Genomic DNA, 21,912 nt, shown 5'->3' with positions numbered 1-21,912 from the left:
GGCACCACCAAATGAAATTCATTCCCTGACATCCCAAAGCCATCAGAGGATCATGGTAGAAGGCACGTGTCATGATCAGTTGTCATATGATTTCCCCTGCTTGAACTTTGTCATGGGTTCCTCCGCTCCCGATTAAACATGAGCAGTCCTGAGATGCAATACCTTCTTACCCTGATCCTCAAGGAGTCTCACAGTCCCCAACAGAGGTCAATCTCTTGGAGAAAGACCTGTACTTTTGGCCTGCTTTTCCCACTCCCCCTTGTATGGCCCTCTTTAAGCCGGTTCTGCAGTGGGTAGTGACAAAGTGATAACCAGAAACTTCAGATTACATCTTCACCTAAAAATAACGTTCTAGAGACTTCCATGGCGGTCCAGCTGTTAAGACTCCCGGCTTCCACTGCAGGGGGCGTGGGTTTCATTCCTGGTCGGGGAACTAAGATCCCACAAGCTGCAGGGCACGCCTCCACCCCCCCCCAAAAAAAAAAAACAAAACCCACAGCAGAATTTCATCTCGGTTCCAAACAAGTCACAGAGGTGACTATGGCTGAAGGGTACTTGGAGGCTACCAGAGCCCGGGAGCAGAAAGGAGCCTCAGGCTGCAGCCAGGCTGGCTAACCCGACAGCCAGGCCAATTGGGAGCTTGGCAAGGGCACACAAACATTTTGAAAAACATTTTCATATTTTTTTCAACAAAGGAGGAAAATTCATAAGTGTTGGAGTTTCATATTGTTTTTGTTTTCGATAACAAATCGGAGGAAGAACATCATAAACTTTCCGTTTCAGTGTTTTATCATAAAGGTCTTAATCTAGTCCTGGCCACAGGGCTTTTTCTGCACCGGGTCCTGGAGCCCGCAATTGCGCCTGGTCGGGTGACCTTCGCTGGCAAACCGCGGCGCGCAGGGCGAGGCCGGAGTCTGGGCGGGGTGGGGCCGGCGGGAGGAGGCGGAGCCCGCCCCAGCCGAGGCGATAAAACGGGACTGGACGACCCTAGCAGGCGTACCCGCGCAGAAGCGGACGACGGGGGCTGGAAGGTGAGGTCTGGGAGCCAGGAGGGGAGCGGAGCCGCGCTCGGAGTCCGGCACTCGGGGGTTTGGGCCGGAGCATGCGCCCACGGGCAGCTGGGCCCGCGCCCCTGCCATCGCGGGACTGGGGGGTTTGGAGGATCCGAGAGGGCCGTGCCCACCCTGCGCCGGCCTCCGCGCCCAGGGACGGCGAGATCCGGCGCCCTTACCCCCGCCCGCGGCCCGCAGCCTCCTGGCGATTCCTTTGTATACGACCAACGAGAAGGGGGGAGCGGGCGCGCTTTCCAAAACACCCCCAATTCCGCGGGCCCTGCCCTCCATTCTCCTGGGAGTATTTGTTTCGAAATTTGAATCTGAAGGGAAGCTCTTGCAGTTTAGGGAAAAGAAATCGCATCGCACCTTGAAAGGAGGTTAATGCCATCCCTGGAAGTTATGGACATTCTTCTCTTCCTCTGGAGGTTTAAATTTTGAGTTTTAAACAGCAGGGTGGGGTCGTGACTTAGACATTTTGAGTCCAATTTTAGTTTGCTTGGGCCAGCTTGGGCCGCACCCTTCATAGAGCCTGACGGCAGACTTAAGGAAACGTTAAGTAGTGGTTTTCTCCATGGATCCTGGAAATGTACCAGGTAAATTCCATTTTTCCTCTGACGTAGGTGGCTCCACCCCTTATCCCAGAACTCACACGAAGAGCTGGGGTTTGTGACTCACCCTGGCAGTAGTTGTGTGACTTCTGAAACTCGGATCTCGTCCGTGCCCTCGGAGTGTTTGTGAAATAGCGATTTGGCCTGGTTGCCACCTAGTGAAGGCTCTGGCCCAGGCTTCCTCCGGTTTTCCTTTTGACCAGTGCTTTCCTTCCTTCCTATAATGCCTCATGTCCGCTTTGAAAGTGCCTCCTGTCGTGGCCAGCTGATTCTTTTAAAAATCCTCTTCTTGGCCAGTTTTTTAAGGATATCAGGGGGCTCCAGCTGAGACCTGCCCACCACTCTCAACTGCAATAATTCTATTTCATTCTAAACAAATCAGCCCATACGTTTTACAAACCTAGAGACATAGCCCACACCATATCAGGGTTGCCTGTGATGAAAGACGTTTCTTGAAAAGGAGGAAGAGACCTCAAATACAGGCGAGATAATCCGAAGATTACTTTGTGTGCAATTCTGAGAATCACAGATCAGGGAAACAGCTCTTTCCTACCACCTTGCTCTCCGTTGTCTAGCTTCATCTGTCGGTGATGATGGCTCTGGAATGCTCCTAAAATAAGTACAATTTGACATGGTTTGCTTGCAGAGAAGTGATGAAGTTCATGTGTGGTCAAGGGCCTGGGCTTGGCACCAGTTTGAGCCTTGGCTCTGCTCTTACTGGCTGCGTAATGCTGAGCATGCTATTTAACCTCATTTTCTTATTGCTAAAATAACAGGCCTTACTTCTTAGGGTGTTATAAGGACACGAATATCTCACCAATTATGAGATAATTCGTGGAAAGGACTCTGTGCGCACCTGGTAAGTGGAGAACAAATGTGGCTGTTAATGTTTCGGTACCCATGTTCCCCGTTGGGGGCAGCTTACTCCCAGTTCTCTAAGGAAGGCACATGCAGCTCAGAATGTTAATTGAGGGAGGTGCCTGACTGCGGACCAAATGTGTGAAACTATGGCTTCTGTATTTTCAAACAGAAAACTATAAGGAAAACACCTCATTATGCTGAGTAGCTTGTAAGGTAAAAGTCCAAATAAAAATGGATGTTAGAGTGTGGAGAGCGGGTGTCTAATGGAATGCAGCTTTGACAGCTGCAGGTACAAGCTCTTGAAAAGAAATGCATTAAAAATTCTGGGCCAGCTCCAGAAGAACCTCACGAGCAAAGACGCCATAAACAAAACCAAGCCCAGAGATGCTTGAGAATTTCCGAAACGGAGGACATGTTATTACTACACCCTGTATCTTGTGAAATATCTTCACTACACAGTTGGCTCTCCACGTACAATCTCAAAGGTCAGGGCCGTGACGAAGCTGTCTGACAAGGGCCCTCTTTGGAGAACTGGAGACTTGAGTTCCTGGAACAAATTGCAAGGAAGGCCCTTCCTTGTTGAGGAAGCTTCCGATTTGTGTAGTTTAGAGAGTTCTGAGATGGTTGTCTCTGGCACCTCAGAGTAGCTGGGAGGGGCTGTTCATTATGATGGTGGCTTTCTGTTTGTCTCTACTTGCTGATGTAATGACTTCTCTGAGCTGAGTGATCTTTGTGTAAGATCAGTGATCTTCTCAGCTTGCCAGGCTGTGTGTGTACAAGGTGATAAGGAGGCAAAGCCCCAAGCCACTAACACTACTGGCCTCCAGGTAATGTTAAGCTACTTGTGAGTTACTGGCCCCTGGTAAATAGAAGCAAGATCCACCCAGTGTGTCTTTGCAACTAACCTGTTGCCTTGGGAACGGGTAATTTCATCCCCTGGGGCCTCCATTAATTTCCTATAAAATAGGAACGTTGGGTTTAATTTTTGAGAATACTTCTAGCCTTAAAGTTTATCAGCCTCTAAGGCTCCAGGCTCCCAGGAACAGAAACTATACTCCTGGGCATCTGTGAATCTTGTGGCAACGTTGCCAATGTAAAATCTCTTCTCTGGTGGCCTGTGTTAACCAATTTATTTCAGAAGCTGAATTCACAAGAAGTTTCCCCACCAGAGAGTTTAACTGTGGTTAAGAGCTCAGACCTGGGTTTAAATGCTGCTCTACCACGTACCAGTTCTGAGCTTGGTGTATTCATTCTCTATTACTGTTGAAACAAATCACCACAAACCTAGTGGCTTAACACAATACAAATTTATTAATCTTACAGTTCCACCTGTCAGAAATCTGACCCGGGCCTCACTGGGCTCACATCAAGGTGTCAGCAGGGCTGTGTTCCTTTTTGGCGGCTCTGTGCGAGAATCTGTCCCCTTGGCCATTCAGGCTATTGGCACAGTACAGTCTTTGGGGTTGGAGGACTGAGGTGCCATTTCCTGGCTGAGTGTCAGTTAAGGACCATTCTTCACTTCTAGAGGCCACCTGTATGCCTCAGCTGTGACCCCCTTGCTCTGTCTTCAGAATCCCCATGGGTGGGCAAAGTCCATCTCACTCTTTGAATCTTCAGCTCAGTGTGGTCCCCAGTTAGAAATGCTAATTTCTAACTGGGCCCCACCCAAGACCTGCAGAATCAGAACTTACAGGGTCAGGGCCCAGCAATCTGTGTTTAACAGCCCTCCAGGTGATTCTGATGCCCACTAAAGCTAGAGAACCAATACTGTTACCCTATGTTATTTTCTTCCTGGTCTTTAGTGTTAGTTGTGTCCACCTCTGCTAGATTGTAAGGTTCTTGAGAGTGGGGCTTCGCCTGGTTCAGCAGTCACTGTAGCCCAGTGCCTAGCATGGCACCTGCTCCGCTCACAGTGGGCTCATAAATGACCGTTGTGGAGATGACTGGTGGGTAGGTGCCGAGACTGAACTTACTTCGTAGAGTAAATACATGCACCGATGTATTCCTTTAGTTTGTTGGGTCATTGGTGTGTTAAATATTTTATGTTCACATTTATTTGGATTGTTTAGATGGATAGATAGATAGATACATAGATAGGTAGATAGATAGATAGATATTTGGGGGGACTGGCTGGGGTCTTTGGGTGGAGAGCAACACGTCTTTGTTTTCCTATTTAAAATAATGGAATATAGGCTTACACTATCCATAAACTGGCTACCCAGAACATTTTCAGGAACTTGATTAGGGGTGCCTGTATTCGTAAATCACCTTGCAACTTGTAGCTTCCCCTTACATCTCAGGTGGATGGAAATGAATAAATAATGATCAGGTTGGTTCTTATTGTAGGATGAGAATCTCTAGTACTTCAGCGATCTTTTGTTTTAACCCCTTGCTGCTTTCTGCTGGCATCTTTCTGCATCATCTCTGATCTGTGATCTCTGCTCTCTGTGTGAACATTTCCAAGTGATGGGGAGTTTTTCACATTTCACCAGGGAATTGATTTCCATATGTGCTGACACTTTGCACAGTGCCTGGCACACGGCAGGGAGGGAGGAAGGGGTGGAGTGATAGCAAGCAGTTGCTCTTAGGAAGCTCAGAATGCCTCCCTAATTGATCCTAATGCTGTCTTTGTAAATTACACAGACTAACCTCTCCCTCTCTTCCTTGGTGGCCATTACCCTATTTGAAGATGGTTACTGTCTCTGACTATACTTTTCCAAATAGGACAGCCCTGGTTTCTCCCAACCGTTTCTCCTGGCTTTTACAGCTGTGTACTTTGCTGTCCTGATAAACTGGAAGAAATTCAGAAATCTGACACCTAATAGTAAAAATATTATTTCCAGCTCAGGTCTAAGCCCAGGACAGAGTAACCCCAGGATTGTGTGTGCATTTGTCTGTTCCTTAAAGTGCCACGTAACATTTTAGCCCATAGTGAGCTTTAAAACCCTCAAGTCTTATTTTTATATTTTAGCATTCTATAAAATCATTATTAACACTTCACAAATTAGGAACTGAAGTAAAGTAGTTGACTGCATTAAGGTTATATAAATTGACAGCAGAGTGGGATTAGAATATAGGTCTTTCAGGACGACTAGAAAATCACACAAGCCTCTTTTTTTTTTTTTTTTTTTACAAATATAGGGTGTGACTAAAATAACTATTTTTAGACATAGGAGAATATATATCCATGAAATATTTTTTACCTTAATGTAGCAAATTTTGAAAGGTGGTATATATTTTTAATACTTAATCAGGTGGAGTAGTAGGAAAATAAAAACTTAAGCTGCAAGTGAAATGACACCTAAGTACATTAAAACATTCTTCACTCATGTTGAGACCTCTTTCTATAAAAATGTTCATTGTTAAGAAAATATATTTAAGCATAAATAAGCTGCTCATAATTCTACCATGCTGTTAATCCCATGATCCAAAATGTTCGGAAAAGTTGGAAGGTGTTCCAAGCATTTTTTTATATGAGTGTGTATGTATGTATGTGTGTGTGTGTGTGTGTGTGTGTGTGTATGTATATATATATATTTTTTTTAAGACAAAGTAATAAAATTATAGCTATTTTTAAACTGGCTTTTTTTCTAAATACATTGTGAATAGCCTTCCATGTCTGTTACTCTTCATGGCTGTGTAGTTCCCCACCATGGAAGTGTACCATAATTTACTCATCTTCTTGTTGGAAATGTATGTTACCAAATTTTTACAAATTTTAAACAATGCTTATATATCCTTGACTGTTACTTATTCCTCTGGTGAAAAGCCTATTTGGCGTGCCCCTGAAGGAATTCCCTTTAGAGTCAACTTCAGAGCCATCCAGGAAAATCTGTCCAGACTTCCTAAGCCTGGCTCCAGACGTGTCCTATGACTCCCAAATGGTGTTTTCCAATAGGCTCACCTATCTTATTCTGTGGACCTTTTCCAGAATGACTTTGGGTCTACGGCCATACCACCCTAAATGTGCCCCATCTCATCTGATCTCAGAAGCTAAGTAGGGTCGGGCCTGGTTAGTACTTGGATGGGAGGCAGAATGACTTTGGGCTGTTTCCAATAATTAAATCCATTTAAATGAGTCTCAATATGTTTAGAAAAGAGTGATGAGGTCTTCTGGATGCATCTTGCATCTAAGTGTTTGGTTGGGTGGATTGAAAAAGTAATGGCAGCTCTCGGTTCATCTACCATCTGATCTACACTTAACTTATGGGCATCATTTTTAAATTTAAAATGGAGGACGTTTTAGACTAGGGGGAAGAGTTTCAAGCCATGAGGTTCGGTTCTCTTTTTTAATTCTGTAACAGACTTGCCAGAAGACAGGTAAAAGGGAAAGTTTTGTAATGTGCGGAGTTTCCTATTTCTAATTATAAAAATAATGCTTGGCTCATTATAGAATATTTGGGGAGGTATGGCAAAAAGTAAAAGGTCAGGAAGATAAATAAGAGATTATAAATAATCCTGCTTAGTGTTTACTACTATCAGCATTTTGGGGGCATTTATAAAATAGCTTTAAAACAATCAGCTATTTTCTGTCCCCCACCCCTGCCATTTCATGACAACATATCGCTCTTGGAAATTCATATTTTAGTAGTGGTTAATGAAGACCTGGTCTTCCGATCCGAACAGCTCAACATCCGTACACTGATCACTTCCTCTCTCTGCCACACCCTCCACCCGCCAACACCCCCTCCCTGCCCAATTTCTTTTCCTGGGAACCTCGTGACTTCCCGGTAGTACTCATGGTGGCTACTGCTTTTTGAGGGCCTTCTTTGGCCAGGCACCACGCTGTGCAGTATCTGTGATTATCCCTGTGTTTACTTGGTGAAGAAGGGAAGCCCAGAGGTTGAGTAACACATGGCAATAAGTGGCAGAGCCAGAAATATTCAAGACTTTGTTCACCGGTCGACGAGAAAGCCTGTCCCTAGACCAGTTCACTGTGCCGTTTCCGCAGTTTTTGTTAAAGATGAGCCTTTCTTAGTAGACCCTTCTTTCTGATGTGTGTCATCAAGGGCGAGTTCACTGCACTGCACCCTCTTTGTTGTAATGGTGTTATTCATGCCAAGGACCATTCCGAGGGAAGTCTCCTGGAGCTTGCAGCTCCTGCCAGCCCGGCGCCCTTCCAGCACCTACCCGCCCCCGTCAGGAGGTCCCTCCCTCCTCCTCCAGTAGAGCTACCTGAGGAAGCAGATGTTCTTAACTTTTAGGAAGAGTCTGATGCTCTCCGCGTCCCTGTTCGGGGACCTCAGATGGGTGCCTTCCTCTCCTGTTCTCTTGCAGCACTTCTTCCCAGCCCCAGGCCTGCCTAAGCTGAGTGTGTGAATCATCCTTTCTACCCAGATGCCCCCGAGCATGAGGAGCCAGACAGGGAGCTGGGGTGTGCTGGGCCTGGGCCACTGGCTGGGGGGTCGGTGGCGCGGGAACGCTGCGATTCTCTCCCTTGACCCGTCTGGCTCCCGACAGACGGCATTGCAGGGGCGTCAGGTGCTGGCAGGAGGGGCAGGGGCCTCTCCCTGAGCTATTAGGACGCAGAGACCTCGCTGCCTCCATCTCTCAGGCTCAGGGAACAAGAGAGCCTGGAGAGGCCAATAGTCTGACCCGGAGGTATGGACGTGCCTGACTTTGGGCAGGAAGTCTGGGTGTGGTCAGGAAGGAAGTCCAGGGTGAGGTAGGAAGCGGTGACAGCCACCACTTTTCTGTGACTGTCAAGCACATAGTTAACTTGTCTTATCTCACCTCAGTCTTCTGGTGTGGGAAAGCGCCCATGTACCTGCCCCTTGTTATAGGTGAAGAGAATGAGGCTTGGTAGCCGTGGCAGAGCCAGACCTTGTGTCCAGGTCTTTGCCAGCCCAGTCTGAGCTTCTGACCACTGGCCTCGGGCAGCCTCAGGTCCTCACCGCACAGGAGTGCTGTGGGCAGCTACGCCCCGGGAGGGTCAGCCCGGTGGCGGGGGGCATTAGTAGGCTGTGGTAGGTGTTGCAGGTGCCAGAGGGAAGTGGGGGGGTATTCAACCTGTAAAGAAAGGCCAGGCCCAGTTAGATTTTCTCCCCACTTTCCCACACGTCAGCAAGCAACCTGTCTCTCTCCCGGGCGTGGCTTTACTCAATGGCGTCTTCTTTGGGCAATGCCAGGCCCTGCCTTGTTCGCTTCCCAATTCTCCCCAGCCTTCCTCAGCCAACTCCTCAGCATCCCATGACCTTCACAGGTGTGAGAGATGCCATTTCCAACCCAGAGGAGGGCAGGGCCCACCCACCAAGAGCCCCGTCTGTCTACCAGGCAGAAATCTTGGCCCGTGCGGCCCAGGAGAATAGAATGTGGAGCCGCCCTGGTTTGGAGCAGCTGCTGCCTCCTTGTTGGAGGATGGCCTCAGGGAAGCCGGGGTAGGGTCGGGAGACTCCTTAGATCTACGGCTCATGATTTGGACTTAGGCAAGTTAAAAACCTCCCTGTGGGGACTTCCCTGGTGGTCCAGTGGTTAAGACCTCACCTTCCAGCGCAGGGGGTGTGGGTTCGATCCGTGGTCCTGGAGCTAAGATCCCGCATGCCTCAGGACCAAAAAGAAACCAAAACAGAAGCAATATTGTAACAAATTCAATAAAGACTTAAAAAATGGTCCACATCAAAAAAAAATCTTTAAAAAACAAATAATAGGGCTTCCCTGGTGGTGCAAGTGGTTGAGAGTCCGCCTGCCGATGCAGGGGACACGGGTTCGTGCCCCGGTCCGGGAAGATCCCACATGCCGCGGAGCGGCTGGGCCCATGAGCCATGGCCGCTGAGCCTGCGCGTCCGGAGCCTGTGCTCCGCAACGGGAGAGGCCACAGCAGTGAGAGGCCCGCATACTGCAAAAAAAAAAAAATAATAATAATAATAATAATAATAATAAAGTCTAAAAAAAAAACCCTCCCTGTGTCTTGGCCTCCTGGTCAGGTAAAAGGAGAGTTCAAGGTGTTTCAGCCCTCCCCTCTTCTCCCCTGATGCTCACTGCCACACATCTAGGCATTAATGTAATGGGGACTTGTCACCAGAGGTACCTGGAACCCCTCCTTACTTCTCCAGAGTGATTAAGGAGGAGGTGGGGAGCCAGAGCTTCTGTGCACGCTAAGCCTTTGCTTCCTGTTCTGAATGCACACTGGTGCCCTCCAGAGTTACCCCTTCCATCTGATGCACTTAGTGGCGTGGCCTGGAGAAGTGGCCCTCACTGGGCTCAGGCTCAATTCAGCCAGCAGCTGGGGGTGGGGCCTGCAGAGCTGAAATCGCAGGTGCTGCATTACGTACTTTGTTAATATTCTCACTTGAGTCAGCAACCCTGAGGGGGAAGATAGTGCTGTCCCACTGCTCAGTCATGAACACTGAGGCTCAGAGGAAGTGAATTTATTCAAGGGTGCACGGCTACTGTAGGTGAGAGCTGGGGTGGGCCCGGTGTGCTTTGACTCCCTGCAGCTGCCCCTCCCACCAGGCCCAGCAGCATTTCTTCAGTAAGCCGAGGTCTCAGCCAGGGAGGGACCAAGCACTGCCCCACCTGAGAGCACCCTAGGTTCATCGCACCCAGCCCGGACGTTCCCTGCTTTCTTGGTCTGCTCACTCCTTCCCATGTTTCCTGAAGCCCCCAGGCCTTCCAGCTCTTGGTTTCTGAGGTACCCGGCAATCACCTGTTGGTTCATGACAATGCTCTGTGTTCCTTTCTTCCAGAACCTGTAGCCGGTCACAATGGGAAGCAAAGGAGGGTTCGTCTTGCTCGGGCTCCTGTTCAGCCTGGCTGTCGTCTGCCATGTAGGTGAGTGGTCCACAGGGACATGGATCTGGATTAGGTAGGCCGCCTTGGCCCTAAACTTTTTCTTAGGCCTCAGGAAGACCAAGCTGATGCCACAGACCTCGGGCCGAGCTTCGGTTCTTTCACCATCAGTGCTACAGGTCCAGGGTGGTGTGACTGCTCCTTCCTGTGTTACGGCCCTGCCCTGAGTGGAGCACCTTCCTGAGTTACAGTTCATCCTGGGTGACAGAGCTGCTTTAGTGGGGAGCGATTACACTGAGCTGCTTAAGTTTCACCCACTCACCACCAGCCGCCGGGGCTACCGATAGATGCCATCTTTAGAGTGCTGAGCCCAGCCGCCCGCCCTGGGCTTCTCCTGTGTGATGCTGCTGCTGCTTGTAGCATTCACGTGCCAATCACTATTCTCAGCATTTTACATGTATTTGCTTATTTAATCCTCATGTCCACCCTGTGGAGCAGGGACTATTTTTCTTGCCATTTTACAGGTGACAAGACTGAGGCCCAAAGAGATTCAATAACTTGTAAAATATCACAGCAAAGTGGTGCAGCCAGAATTTGAACCCAAATAAGCCTGGCACCAGAGTGTCTGCCCCAGCTCCTTCTCGGGGCCACCCCTCGCTGCCTGCTGGAGATCCTCGTTACCTCTGTAACAGTAGGAACACCTGTGTTACTTGCTTTGCTTCACTGTAAACATCAAAGGTCATTTTCTGCCTATGTCACATTGGTACTACTAACTGTTATTATTATTTTTTTTTTGCGGTACGCGGGCGTCTCACCGTTGTGGCCTCTCCCGCCGCAGAGCACAGGCTCCAGACGCGCAGGCTCAGCGGCCATGGCTCACGGGCCCAGCCGCTCCGCGGCATGTGGGATCTTCCCGGACCGGGACACGAACCCGTGTCCCCTGCATCGGCAGGCAGACTCTCAACCACTGCGCCACCAGGGAAGCCCTACTAACTGTTATTTTTGAGGGGTGGGGACAGGAGGCAGAAAAGGAAGTCGCCATGCGGTGGGCACTACAGAGGCATCTGCATTTTGGAGCATGTCTTAGAGCTTGTAGCTTTAGTAGCTCCCGTATGGTGAATGCTTACTAGGTACTAGGGCCTGTACCGGACCCTGGCTCATTTAATCCTTCTAGCCATCCTGTGAGGGCTCAGTACTATTACGCCCATCTTACAGTTGAGGAAACGGAAGCGAAGAACAAAGTAGCCCAAGGACATGTTTGAACAAGTTTTCCCTTTCTGAGAAAAGACAGAAGTCACGACCCGCCTCCCTCCCCACGTCTGTTGATTGTAGTCACGGAGGTTTGTAATGTGGTTCGCTATGTTACAACATACGTTATTGTCTTAATTCTTCTACCCAGTGAATTTTCTGTAGTAAGAATAGCCTGGTCATACCTGCTTTCCAGCAGTCTACGTTTGTTTATGGATCAGGCTTGGGTTCAGTGCTGTTAGCTGTTCTGTGACAGGTCTCGGGGGCACTTAGGTTTTTCCTGAGGGAGTCGGAGTGTGAAGAAGATCCCCTCCACCCTGGCTAAGTAGCTGGAATATCAAACAGCCACTGACTTATTGCTTGCCCCTGACCCGGTCTCCCCCATAATTGGTCCTGGTTTCTTCTCTTTCCCACTCAGGACAATTAGAAGAACATCACGGTAAATAAACCAAGCGTGGGCTTCAGAACTGATCGCCTGGGTGTGAGTCCCAGCTCTCCTCTTAGTAGCCATGTGACTTTTGACAAGTTAGTTAACATCTTGGTCTTAGTTTTCTCTTGAAAAATGGGGATGGAGATCCTTGAGCCTGCCTCTTATAGCAATTCTCTGAAGATTGAAAGTTTAGGTATTTGAACACTGTGTTAGCTGTGAATATTTCTGCCTCACAGAAGTTCCAAAGGTGAGCTCTCTTTCCTCTGTCTGAAGGTTTGACCTGGCCATTTAAGATGTTATAGGGACTTCCCTGGTGGCGCAGTGGTTAAGAATCCACCTGCCAATGCAGGGGACACAGGTTCGAGCCCTGGTCCGGGAAGATTCCCACATGCCGCAGGGCAACCAAGCCCGTGCACCACAACTACTGAGCCTGCTCTGTAGAGCCCACCAGCCACAGCTACTGAGCCCGTGTGCCATACCTACTGAAGCCCGCATGCCTAGAGCCCGTGCTCCACAACAAGAGAAGCCACTGCAATGAGAAGCCTGCGCACCACAACAGAGTAGCCCCCGCTCGCTGCAACTAGAGAAAGCCTGCCTGCAGCAATGAAGACCCAACGCAGCAAAAAATAAATTAATTAATTAATTTTTTTAAAAAGATGTTATAGAGAGCTTCACTCCTATCTGTGCTCAGGAAGTGAGGAGCCACTTTCTGCTGGCCTTTGGAGAATTCCTCTTCCTGGTGATGAACTTTGGCCTTAGAACTAAAAGTCAGCTCTTGGGTTCTAAAACCCACATTTCGTCTTGGTTTAACCATGCCATTCTTCTATGAGATTTTACATATTTCATCTTTGAAAACGTCTTTTCACACCGATAGGTACTTCCAAATACTGATTACGTGGCAGAAGCCATGTGGCCAGAAGAAGGTGATCTCTTATTGTAGCAAAGAGTATGTCCACATGAATCAGGAAAACTTGCTTCCAACTCTTCCCATCACAGATGTGGAATATGACTCATCTTTTTCCATCACCATTGTTATAAAAACAGAGAAGGGAAAATAATCCAGTGAAACTTGAAGTCTAGCCACCGAAGATGAATCCTAAGGACATGAGTGGGAGCGGTGGCCATTTTTCAAACTGGGGAACCATAGGCATTTGCTTCTGATATAAGTCGACCCTCGTGTTCAGTGTCACTGTGCGTGTCTTCCCACCCACGTGGGTTTAAAGTGTGTGGCTGCTGCCTGCCCCTTGACCGTGTTTGCTTCTGGCGATGGGTCAGTCCCTCAGCAGAGGACAGCTGCAGTGAGGACGCCTCATCCCAGAGGCCATCAGACTTGTTCTGCAGAGGTCCAGATAGTAAATATTTCAGGCTTTGCGGGCCAAGAGACAAAAATCAAGGATATTATGTAGGCTTTTATATAAATAAGAGAGAAAACAAATTTCTCTAAGTTTTTAATTGACAGAATTCAAAAATTTAATAATTGAGTACAATTATTTATAATACAGATCTACTAATGAGAAGAATGGAATTCTTTCTGGGAGAATAACATTTTGCTTACTTGGGATTCAAAAGTTAGTGTTTCCCATCATCAAATTGGTTGCAAACGTTCATCTGTTAATACTGATCTGTAATGAGATTTCATGCATTTCGTCTTGGAGCATGTCTTTTCACACGTCTTTTCACACAGATAGGTACTGCCAAATACTGATGATCAGTCCGTGAGAATGTCATGTGATAGAGCATATTCATTGCTTGGAAGGTGTTTATAGAATTCTGTTAGTTTATCCTCTTAATGGATTCCTTTTAATATGTCATTGCATTGCAGATTAATCACTTCCGGTTGAAAGTAGGAAAAAGCTTCTCAATTGCACAGTTCAATGGATTTTGAAATCTGGAAATTCCCTTTGCACTTGCCTCAGGGTCCAAAAAACTGCTGCTGGAACTGTAGTTTGAGCTTGGAAAAATATATCTGCTGTAGATATATGTGGGAAGGAAGCCCACTCTGAGTTGCTGACCTCTGACCCACACTAATGGAGCTGGTGGGCTTGCTTCTGCTGCCAGGAGGGTGAGTCATTGCTGGTCTACCAGGTTCTGACGGGCATTCTTCCTGATCCTAGGTCACAGCCTGGAGTGCTACAGCTGTATTAACCCAGCTAATGGCTGCACTACCACCGTCAATTGTTCACGTAACCAAGATACTTGTCTCATCGTTAAAGCCGGTAAGAGCCTCCCCCTCCCCCTCTTCCTGAGTGTAATGGGATGAAGAGAGCCTGGGAAAAGATCTGTGCCGCTCTCATTCTTGTTAGATTCGTATTCAACAAGTAATAGCGACCATTTAATAGCACCAGTTGTGTGCGGCACTAAGCACTTTCCATTTGTTTCGTTATTTAATATTTCCCATCTACCACTCGGGGTAATATTTTATTCCCGTTTGGTAAATGAGGAAACTGAGACTCAGGTTAAGCAACAGACTAAGGTCAAGGAACGAGCTCAGGATCTGAACGTGGGAATCCATCTAATTCCAACACTTGTGCTCTTAACAGCAACACTGGCTGCCTCGCAAACTTTTGAGAGCCTGCCCTGTGCCAGAGCCTGAGCTAGGAGGTCGGGGTACAGAGATGAAGAAAGGAGACAATGAAAATTGTGAAAGAGGCCTGTGTAGCTATTACAGATGTCTTTATTGATACCCGTGTCTCATTCCGTGGGGAATTTAATACATACAGAGTCCTGAGGGGACTCAGGCTGAGCTCAGAGGACAAGTAGGAAGTAAGAGGACTGAGAGGAAGAGTGTTCCCAAGAAAGGCAACAGTAGCTACCGAGGCTTTGGTGGCCTCAGAGAACAAGGCACTCATGGGCTTGGGGTAGGGAACTGTCAACATTGACAAATTTTGTCAAATCTGCATTTTCCAAATTGGTTAGACTATGGAATCGCTTCCTCCATAAATCCTATTAAAATAGAATTTAGGAAACCTGATTGAAAGGAGGAGGAGTTTCACTTCCCCAGAAAGGAAGAATCCCTCAATAAGTAAGGACGAATGAGAATTATCCTGTCTAAAGAACAGGAGTACCTCATAATTTTGATATAAACTCCTGGAATACAGCTCAGATTCCAAGGCCTACATGTAAGGCCCTTGATTCTGTAGGGGACAGTTCCTCTGCCTCACCTGGAGGACTGTATTAACTCATTGTTAATGTAGAAAGCATAGTGAGGCCCCCAGAGAGAATAGTCATTCACTCCACAAATATTTGAGCACCAATTATCTATGAGCACAGAGACCTACTTCTTAACCCTGATTGTCTGTGTCTCTTGGACCCCCACTACAAAAAGTATAATTTCCAAATGAGAGAATAAAGGCAATATTATGTGTAGAATAAGTATTAGATTATCAGTTAGAAGCTTTGAGCTCTGATCTCTGTCTTGCCACCAGTAAGTTCTTCCGGCCTCTCTTTTTTATTGATGAAGTGGGTGTGTCAGATGGTAGAGGTGGAGAGAAGGAAAGAGGGAAGTAGACTAGACTAGGAAACAAATCCCATTGTTTCCTACCTGAATGGTTAAACTTTCATTTTAGTTGTTTCCAACGTTATTGAAGTATAATTGACAAATAAAAACTGTATATGTTTAAGGTGTACAACATGGCGATTTGATATACATATACATTGTGAAATGATTACTGCAATCCATCATTGTTACCTTTCTGTGTGTGACGAGAACACTTAAGATCTACTCTGTTAGCAAATTGCAAATAGACAATACAGTCTTGTTAACCACAGTCATAATGCTGTACATTAGATTCCCCAGAATTTACTCATCTTATAATGAACTGTTATGCTTTGTAAAAATGATTAATGTAAACAATGAGGCACATCTATTAGAATGGCCAAAGTCTAAAACACTGACAGCACCAAATGCTGGCAATGTGGAGCCCCAGGAGCTCTCATTCATTGCTGGAAGGAATATAAATTGGTACACAGTACGTACTCTCACCATAAGATTCAACAGTTGCATTCCTTGATATTTACCTAAATGAGTCAAAAAATTATGTCCACTCAAAAACCTACACATGGATGTTTATAGCAGCTTTATTCATACTTACCCAAACTTGGAAGCAACCACGATGTCCTTCAGTAGATGAATGGATAAATAAACGGTGGTACATCCAGAGAACGGACTAAAAAGAAATGAAGTATCAAACCATGAAGAGACATGAAGGGAACTTAAATATGTATTACTGAAGGAAAGAAGCCACTCTGGGAAAGCTACATTGTTATGATTCCAACTATGTGATGTTTTGGAAAGGGCAGAACCAAGGAGATAATAAAAAGGTCAGTGGCTGCCAGGGGTTAAGTGGGGGAGGAGGGAGGGATGAATAGGTGGAGCACAGGATCTTTCGGGCAACGAAGCTAGGACTCTGTGTGATACTATAATGATGGACACATGTCACACGTTTGTCAAACCCTATAGAATGTACAACACCCAGAGTGCACCCGAATGTAAATTATGGACTTCGGGTGATGGTGAGTCCACGTAGGTTCATCAGTTGCAACAAATGTACCGGCGGGAAATGTTGATGGTGAGGGAGGTTGTTTGGGGTGGAGGTGGGGCTGTCGGGGGCTCTCTGGGAACTATGTACTTTCTGCTCAATTTCGCCGTGAATCTAAAACTCCTCTCAAGTATAAAGTCTATTTTTTTAAGGATAATGTGAATCTTAAATAGTTTTCTTCTTCTCATGAACATAGGTCCCCAAACTTCAGCTAGACATGTGGTAACAGCAGTTCTTGAAATATAGATATTCAGCCCTTACAGTAAGGCAGATAGGAACAGAGCATCTAAATGCCCCTCCGACTCTGACATCAGCCTGGGAGAGGCGAGGCACACTGTCATAAACAGGAATCAAAGGCCAGGCATACATTGGAGAAATTATTTAATTAATCTAGCCGCATTTTCTCCCCAGCTGTGAAATAGGAATACTTACCTCCCGGGGTCAGTGGGGCAGTTAGTGGAGAAATGTGCATGATAGTGCTGTGCAGATTCAGTCTAGAAGAGAGACAGATGGGCGCTACTTCAGCCACTAATTCACTGGCGTCCTGGCTAGGTCCTGGAAATATAAACCGTGTACTGAGAGTCTGGCAGAGCCTTTGATGACAGTGCCAAGCAATCATTTCTGTAATGGCCTTTCAAATAAGGGACACACTGAAGGATGCCTAAGGCAACTGGGGACTACTGCTTGGTAAAGGCAGACTCAAGGCAAATCTTCGAAGAGTGGGGAGGCTGTGCCTAGCAGAGAGAGAACCTTTCACATTCCGGTGACTCTGTGATATGATCCACTTTTACTCGGGTGATTCTGATAGTGGCTTTGGTGAGAAGCTCACCATTGAAGGTTGTTATGCAAATAAGATCATTCAAGTAAAGTGCTTGGCTCACTGCAGGACACATAGTAAGTGATTAATTGGTAGCGATTATTAATAAATTACTACCTGCTCTCCCCAAGCTGTTAGGTTTCCCTAATTAACATTTTGGTGACTTTCATGCTTTCGCAGTTCCAAAGCCTGATTACTACTACATAAGACAGTAACTTGTCCTATTCAACAGCATTCTTTAGTACAGTATTAGAAGCATCCACTTAAATATTTATGATCCAAGCAGGTAGAGTCACTGGAACACTCTTATCTGGCCTCTGCCACTTGACCAGACTTCATTAAAATCCAGGCCAAACACTCATCTCCTCTGAGGGGGAGGACAGAACAGTTATACCTGCAGTTATAAACTTAGAAGTTTTGTTCTGAGCTGTGAATGAAATAGAATAAACTAGTTACTGGCCTTAAATAAGGAAATAAGCATCTGTATTTTTTTCTTTCCAACACAGAAGAAAAGAAAATGATTCCAGGGCGGGGACCAACCTTCTATATCAGTGTGTCCCCAGCATCTAGCACAACTAACTTCTCTTCTCTCTCAACTCTCACTTTTTTAAAATATTTAACGTAGTTTTTCTCAATATTAAAAAATCACTATAAGCTAATTGGCATTGTATATTTTGGCCTGCATTTTCCTTTGTGTGTAAAAATTGGGACCATAATGGCACGTTCTTTTGGAAAATTTTCTGGCTTTACGGAATAATCTAATGATTTTTAAAGGAAGTTTAAGCTATGTTTAAAATAAATTCATCCAGTGATTTTTTATTTTAAATCTCAATCTACAGAGAAATGTATAAATGAAAGATAGCCTTCTGTGAGGGTAACGCTGTTAAATTACTTGGGAATCTTTCCAGAGAAAAGTAGTATACTCACCCCCACACATATACTTTATACAGATGGGTCACATTCTACATATTGTTCTGCATCTAGGCTTTTTTCTATTGAGATATAATTCACATATCTCAGTTCCAAAGTACATTTTAAAGTGCGCAATTCAGTGGCCTTTAGTATATCCACAACTCTGTACAACTATCACCACTCATTTTCAGAACATTATTATCACCCCAAAAGGAAACCCCATACCCATTAGCGGTCACTCCCTATTCTTCCCTTGCCCATACCCCGGCAGGGAGCACTAATCTACTTTCTGTCTCCATGGATTTGCCTATTCTGGACATTTAGATATAAATCAAACCATACAGTGTTGTGGTCCTTTGTGACTGGCTCCTTTCACTAGCATAATGTTTTTTTGTTTGTTTGTTTTTTTAAAGTATATAATCTATTATTTTTTAAAATTTTTTTATTCATTTATTTATTTTTGGCTGCATTGGGTCTTCGTTGCTGTTCGCGGGCTTTCTCTAGTTGCAGCGAGAGGGGGCTACTCTGTGTTGCAGTGCATGGGCTTCTCATTGCGGTGGCTTCTCTTATTGCAGAGCACAGGCCCTAGGCACACGGGCTTCAGTAGTTGTGGCTCGCGGGCTCTAGAGCACAGGCTCAGTAGTTGTGGTGCACGGGCTTAGTTGCTCCACGGCACGTGGGATCTTCCTGGACCAGGGATCAAACCCGTGTCCCCTGCATTGGCAGGAAGATTCTTAACCACTGCACCCCCAGGGAAGTCCCTGCGCATAATGTTTTTAATGTTCACCCATGTTATTGTATATATCAGTACCTCATTCCTTTTTATGGCCAAATAATCTTCCATTGAATGGATATACCACATTTTGCTTATCATTTACCATTTAATGGACATATGGGTTGTTTCCACTTTTTAGGTGTTTTGAATAATGCTGCTATGAACATTTGTGTATAAGCATTTGTGTGAACATAGTTTTCAATTCTCTTGGGTGATATATTTACCTAGGAGTAGAATTACTAGGTCATATGGTAACTATTTTTAACCTTTTGAGGAAATGCCAGACTTTTCCAAGATACCTGCACCACTTTACCTTCCCACGAGCAATATTTGAGGATTCCAATTTCTTCGCTTCCTTGACACCACTTGTTATTTTCCAATTTCTTGACTATAACCATCCTAATAGGTGTGAATTGATCCTCACTGTGGTTTTGATTTGTATTTTCTTTTTTTTTTTTTGTATTTTCTTAATGGCTAATGACGTTGGGCATCTTTTCATGCACTTATTGGCCCTTTGTATATCTTTGGAGAAGTATCTATATCCTTTGCCCATTTTTTAATTGGGGTGTCCTTTTATTATTGAGTTGTAAGAGTGTTTCATAGATTCTGTATACTATACTCTTATCGGATATATGATTTGCAAACATTTTCTCACTTTTTGTGGGTTTTGTCTTTTTAATTTTTTAAAATAGTGTTCTTTGAAGCACAGAAGTTTAATTTTGTTGAAGTCCAATTTAACTATTTTTCTGCATTTAAAAAAACCCTCAAACTCCTCCCATGTCAATACACATGGTCTGTGGCATTCCTTATCTGCATGGAACTTCGTTGTGTGGAACTCTACCATAATTTATTCAAGTGCTTTTTTATTAACCGACTGTTTGTCTTTTAGTTTCTTGTTGCTACAGATAGTGGTGCAGTGACCATTCTTGAGCATATATCTTAACCTTTTTTCAAGTAACTTCACAGGGTAAATTCTAGAAGTGGGATTGCTGGATCAAGGAGGGCATGTGTTTAAAAATCTTTGTAACTCTCTCAAACATTAGTATGATTGCCTGTTGCCTTCCATATACACACAACTGTATTGGCTCTGATGAGACTCTGCTTTTATGGAAAAGTTCCATTCAGAGCTGGATCATTATTTACTTAATTTTTCCCCTTTATAAGCTAACTGGGATACATATTTTTACCCAAATGTCTCTATTTCCCCAGGATAAGTTCTAAGAAGTAGAACTGAGAGTTCAAAGACAGGTGCAGAGTTTTACCTGCTCGATTGCTTATCTTTGTGTGTGTGTATTTCCCCCACAGTGCCAACAAAAACTTACTACCAGTGTTGGATGTTTGACCGTTGCAATTTCGAAGCTATTGCGAAAGCCTTAGAGGAGAAGGAGCTTAAGTACCACTGCTGCCAGGAGAACCTGTGTAACAAAAGTGACGGGACGAGTATATCAGGGAAAACAGCTCTGCCGGTCATCCTGCTGCTGGTGGCGGTCTGGAGCTTTTGTCTCTAAGTCTACACCAGAAGGGCTTCTCCTAAATCTCCTGTCTCTGTATACTCCTCATTTCCTGTGCTGCTGCGTTCCAAAGGCTTTATATTTTCCAGCTGGATCCTGTGGGGAAAGACTAAAACTAGCTTGAGCAAGATAGATTAAAGAGAGGAACTCAGAGGGACTCTGAAGACCAGTTCTGTTGGCAGAGAAGACCTGTTTGAGGGAAAAAGTTTGAGTGAAGCGCATGTGATTTGAGTAAAGTTGTATGCTTCTTACTCTGCTCTTTGCAGTGACAGCTTGAGTGGATTCTCTGCAGTCCTCAGCTATTTCCCTCTGGTTCCTTGGATGTAGTTAATGTGATCAGTACTTTTTTGGGTGACTGGGGCAGGGCGCTCCTTTTCAACAGTCTCTCACAAGGCATGCATTATTCTCTCCTTTCATGGCCCCTGTATTGCCAGGTAGGCATGGTGCATGTTCCAGGTGTGGGCTGTGGACAATGAGATTCTTAATGACTGTTGTATTCTCAGCTAGAAGGTGTCTGGCTGGGAAGGAGGTAAGCTTTCCAGATGGCAGGGCACGGAAGCACAAGGTTTATCTTTAGAGAGGTACCAGAGGCTGAAATCTGTGTTTTCTTCTGTCCCTAAATTTTGAATTGTCTTTGCTGTCTTTCAGTAGAAAAACTCAGCATAAATTAATGGTGTGTTAAAACTATCCCTCCCACTCCCCGTCTTTTTTATTGGAATGGTAGGCTGTCTTAGCTTTGTCACACACAGTTAAAAACTAAACATTTGAACATTCTTTGTTACTTGTGACTTGCAGTTATTAAGGGTGCTTATTTTAAATGTTACTGGTAGGAAAACTCTTCATATGTGTGTGTATAATGCATGAATGGAAAAGGAGGAGCCTTTGGGGTTGCGATTTGAGATTTCCAAATGTCATCATGAATAGTAACAGGTCTGCAGGGATGTGTTTTACCTGCCGACATCCAGCCTGTTGGCTCCTAGCTGAGTCAGTGCAGATAGTGTAAGATACATCTGTAAGGGCTGTTAGCGTAATCACGAGTGCTGAGGCTTTCAGAAGCGCTACCGGTTTCCTAAAAAGTGATACACCTTTTCAGGAGGACAAAGTTTTGCCTCTTTCTTGTGGGTACTGGTGAATAATTTAAGATCCAGTAGACAGTGACGTTTGTATGCTTACAGTCTTGGCTGTATTTAACAGCATAGTCTGACTTTTGCCGACGCGAGTGGAATTTATTGATTAACATTTAAAAAAAAACAAAAAAAACACCTTGATTATGTGATCTGTTGGACAAACCAGAATGAATACTGCCTTTCTGAAAATAAAATCTCATCAAATGCATGAGTGTGGTGATTGGCCCAAAGGGTAACAACATAGGTGACACGCCCGATGGTAGCGACTGAAAGAAGAGATCTTGGACAGTACCAGATTTCTT

At 45.4% G+C, this 21,912-nt stretch overlaps 1 protein-coding gene across 1 annotated transcript; it reads left to right on the top strand.

The window, feature by feature from the left end:
- Window positions 1-948: 948 nt before the first annotated feature.
- On the top strand, window positions 949-21,818 carry CD59 (CD59 molecule (CD59 blood group)). Its single transcript, XM_029208288.1, has 4 exons — window positions 949-1,031; window positions 10,210-10,294; window positions 14,045-14,146; window positions 20,278-21,818. Exons 2-4 carry the CDS (start codon window positions 10,228-10,230, stop codon window positions 20,478-20,480), a joined length of 372 nt encoding a protein of 123 aa, XP_029064121.1. The 5' UTR covers window positions 949-1,031; window positions 10,210-10,227; the 3' UTR covers window positions 20,481-21,818.
- Window positions 21,819-21,912: the final 94 nt, after the last annotated feature.

This window comes from Monodon monoceros, unplaced genomic scaffold (assembly GCF_005190385.1).
Source record: "Monodon monoceros isolate NGI ecotype Baffin Bay Population unplaced genomic scaffold, NGI_Narwhal_1 Super_Scaffold_7, whole genome shotgun sequence".
Lineage (NCBI taxonomy): Eukaryota > Metazoa > Chordata > Mammalia > Artiodactyla > Monodontidae > Monodon > Monodon monoceros.
Note: the sequence above shows the minus strand (reverse complement) of the source record. Positions and strands in the feature narration are given on the sequence as shown.